The 3545-nt window shown below is 41.4% G+C and overlaps 1 protein-coding gene across 1 annotated transcript; it reads left to right on the top strand.

The window, feature by feature from the left end:
- Positions 1-1666: 1666 nt before the first annotated feature.
- TEOVI_000363800 (Trypanosomal VSG domain/Trypanosome variant surface glycoprotein C-terminal domain containing protein, putative) lies at positions 1667-3187 on the top strand (the record flags this gene model as incomplete). The annotated part of the gene is made up of 1 exon (XM_067226518.1): positions 1667-3187. One exon carries the CDS (start codon positions 1667-1669, stop codon positions 3185-3187), a length of 1521 nt encoding a protein of 506 aa, XP_067082619.1.
- Between the last annotated feature and the right edge of the window lie 358 nt (positions 3188-3545).

Here is a 3545-nt window from a genome sequence, read left to right as displayed (position 1 = left end):
TGTGGCAAAAACGTTAAAAAATATAGTAAAATTTGAATGATAGTAGACCATGGGTGCAGAGTAACATGGAGATATGGTAAAAAAATAGGTGATATTCTAATTTGGTTCATTTTATATTTCGTTTATTTTATGAATATTTGTTTGCATTAAAATAGTAGCAATGATGATGAATAAGAGCAGTAATGATAATGATGATAATAATAGGAAAGAGTGTTGTGAGTGTGTGTACGAATATTTTAATGAGAGGAGCAGTAATAAAATAATACGAATATTATAATAAGAGCAGTGATAATAGATAATAATAATAATAATAGGAGAGTGTTGTGAATGTTAGTTTATACTAATATTATAATAAGAGCAATAATAATAATGATGATGATGATGATAAGAATAGGAGTGTGTTGTGAGTGTCTATACACTAGTACTATTATAAAGATGGATGTGAAGATTAAGTTCACAAACAGAGTAGAAACTGTGAAACTAATAGCAACGTTATAATGGGACTAACAAAAATACACAGTGGACAGCATATTGTTAAATGAAGAACTAAAGATAAGGTGAGGGAAAAGTGGCGATCGATTTTGACCAATTTCAATTAAATATGAAGACGTCTGTAATCAAGCGCAGAAACGTGGTTCAAAGGATAATTAAGGATAAATAGATTACCGCGACCTTAGCGAACGAATTTCACGGTCTTCCGTGCGAGCACAAACATCAAACTACAAGCAGGAGTGAAAATACAAAATGCAACAACAGACTGTACAATAGCAGAACATAGAGGAAAGAATGAAATAATAGAGGAGACTTTGCTTCGCGTTTCATTAGAAAATGGATAGATACTATTGCCGATGTGGCGGCATTTGTGATTTCTAATTGGGTGACAGAGGCTTATGCCAATCGCTCAAAACAATGTTACCCGCATGGCTTCGAAATCCCGAAACAATGCCAGCGAAAAGGTAAAAATATATACGAAAACACACAAATAAACACTCAACAGCTAAATCAAGCAAACACGAACCACTCAGATGAAACGTAACGCAGAAATAGCAGCTAAAAAAGTTCGGAAGTTTTTTTAACAAATGTAAAGCACCAAATATAAGCCAGTGAACGCAAGATATTGACAGCTAGAGACTGGTAGCAGACAGGCTTCACGCATAAGGTGTGGAAACTGACAGAAAAATCGCAGCAAGCATTGCTTATGATGCCCTAGGAACATACAATTGATGGACTGTAACAAAATCTGATAAGGAATGGAACACGCTATGGATGCTTTGTTACATTTTGTATAACGAAATCAGCATTCGCAAAAAAAGACAAATGAAATGTATAGCTGACGCTGCGGAATAGATGTCAGATCGCATTTTTTTTTTTGCAGCATCAAAGCTCAGAGAGACCGAGGCCTAGCTTCACCAGCTGTAGAATCTTGTTGCCGGCCGCATGCTGGAAAAAACGGAGGCAACTCCAACAACAGCACGCTGAGTGTCCAACTCAAGGATATAAGCAAGAGACTTAAACCACAAAACAACTATCTACTGACCAAAACAGATTGAAAACTTAACCCTGACAAAAAACAAAGTGCAACCTCAGTCTCCACTGCACAACGCATGTTAACTAAATTAGCGATCGAAGCGCTGCCAAACAACTGTAAGCCAACAGGAAAATAACCATGTCAGCCATCGCGACCACAGCCCTGTTTATCTTGACGTTTGCTGAGCAGAGCACGGCGGTAACCGACGGCGACAATGCCGAAATATTTGCAAAGTTGTGTTTGGCGCTGCAACTAGGCGATGGAAAGCCAACGTTTGAACCACCACAAGCAGCAGAGCCACCCGCTACCCCAACCGACCTTTACAGGCTCAATATTTCATTAGCACCCCCAGAGTGGAGGTCGAAATTCATAAAAAAGGCAACTAAAACACAACCAGAAGCAGAACCGCTGCCAACAGACTTAAAAGACAAGGACTGGCAAGCCAAGTGGTCTTTATGGGCCGAAGCCGCCTTATACACCAGCAACGAAGACAACAGCAAACAGCTTAAAAACAAATTTAACCTCGCAGGCGCGACAGAACAGCAAATGAAGGCAATTCGACAGGACATTCAAACAGCAGCCGACACAGCGTACGCCATACACTCAGCAATAGCAGGCGGCGAACCAGCTCAACCGAAAAGCAACGGTCAGCTGACTACGGAGCTAAACACAGCTTTGTATGGAGAGGGCAAGACGGCAGCCGACCAGCTCGACGCCACCAAACTAATAGGCGGCGGCGACGGTAGCTACACAACAGTGTGCGGAGGAACCGGCAGTAAGAAACCAGAGAATACCCTCGTCGGCACACTGTTGTGCGTCTGCGGGATCAGCAGCACGGCAAACGGCAAAAAGCCGTGCAGCAAGGCGCAAGAGGCGGACGCAAAATGGGAGCCAAGCAACATCCCGAACCCCACAAACTGGGGATACATAAGGAACCTCTGTCCAAAATTAGGCAGGCAGAAAATATCGGCGCAGAGGCTCGAAGCCCTGATAGCAGCGCTGCAGACAACGGTAAACGCTCAAAACAACGCCCTCTTTATAGGATCAACTGGAGAGAGCACCTGCAACGGCAACGCAAACGGCGCATGCGTTAAAATACCAAGCGCAGTGGTCAACGGAGTCCAAAAGGTGGATGCAGTACCATTCATCAACAAGCTAGAGAACATCAAAACTGAGCTCATCTCCAGGCAAAGATACAACACGCAAATGACGCACGCAAGGCGCGCACTGCAAAAACTAGAAACCCACGCACTTCAGCTGACTAGCCGGGCTCACTACACTGAGTTGCCTGGGGCTGGAAGCTCAACCCAAGGAGCCGACAAAGGCAACGGCAAGACAGTAACAGGAGAGACAGACTGCAGCGCTCACAAAAAAAACACGACCTGCACAGCAGCCAAAAACTGCAAATGGGAAGGAAAATCTGAAACAGATGGAAAGTGCACAGCAGATGAAAGTAAAGTTAAAGAGCAGTTAAGCACAGCAGGAGCAGGAACTGCAGCAACAAATGCCGAAGGTAAAAAGTGTTCCAAAAAAAAAAATGAAGGTGAGTGCAAGGATAGCTGCAAATGGGATGGAAAAGAATGCAAAGATACAAGTTTTCTAAATAGCAAATTCGCTTTGAGTATGGCTGCTTGCTTCATTAGTTTGGTAGCATTTTAGCATTTTATAGGTTCTTGCTCAACTTTACGAAACTTCCGAAATTTTTCTAATTTGAGAGAGTTTGCTAAATTTTGATATATTTGATATATTTTAACACTTTTTGATGAAAATGTGAAGATTTGAGAAATTAGAGAATACAAATTTGGTATGATTGCGGCCTATGAGTGTTTATTGGTAGGGTAACATGGTAAAAATATAAATGCTATTTTAATTTGGTTTATTGATTTATCTTGTCTATTTTATGGATAATAATATTAATTGTGGTAGGGTGTTGTGAATATGCATATGCTAACACTATGATAATTAAAGGGGTTGTGAAAGTCGGCATAAACGCAAAATTCAAAGAACTGAAAACAAC

This window comes from Trypanosoma equiperdum (genome assembly GCF_001457755.1).
Source record: "Trypanosoma equiperdum strain OVI genome assembly, contig: ctg_775, whole genome shotgun sequence".
In the NCBI taxonomy this organism is placed as follows: Eukaryota; Euglenozoa; class Kinetoplastea; order Trypanosomatida; family Trypanosomatidae; genus Trypanosoma; species Trypanosoma equiperdum.
Note: the sequence above shows the minus strand (reverse complement) of the source record. Positions and strands in the feature narration are given on the sequence as shown.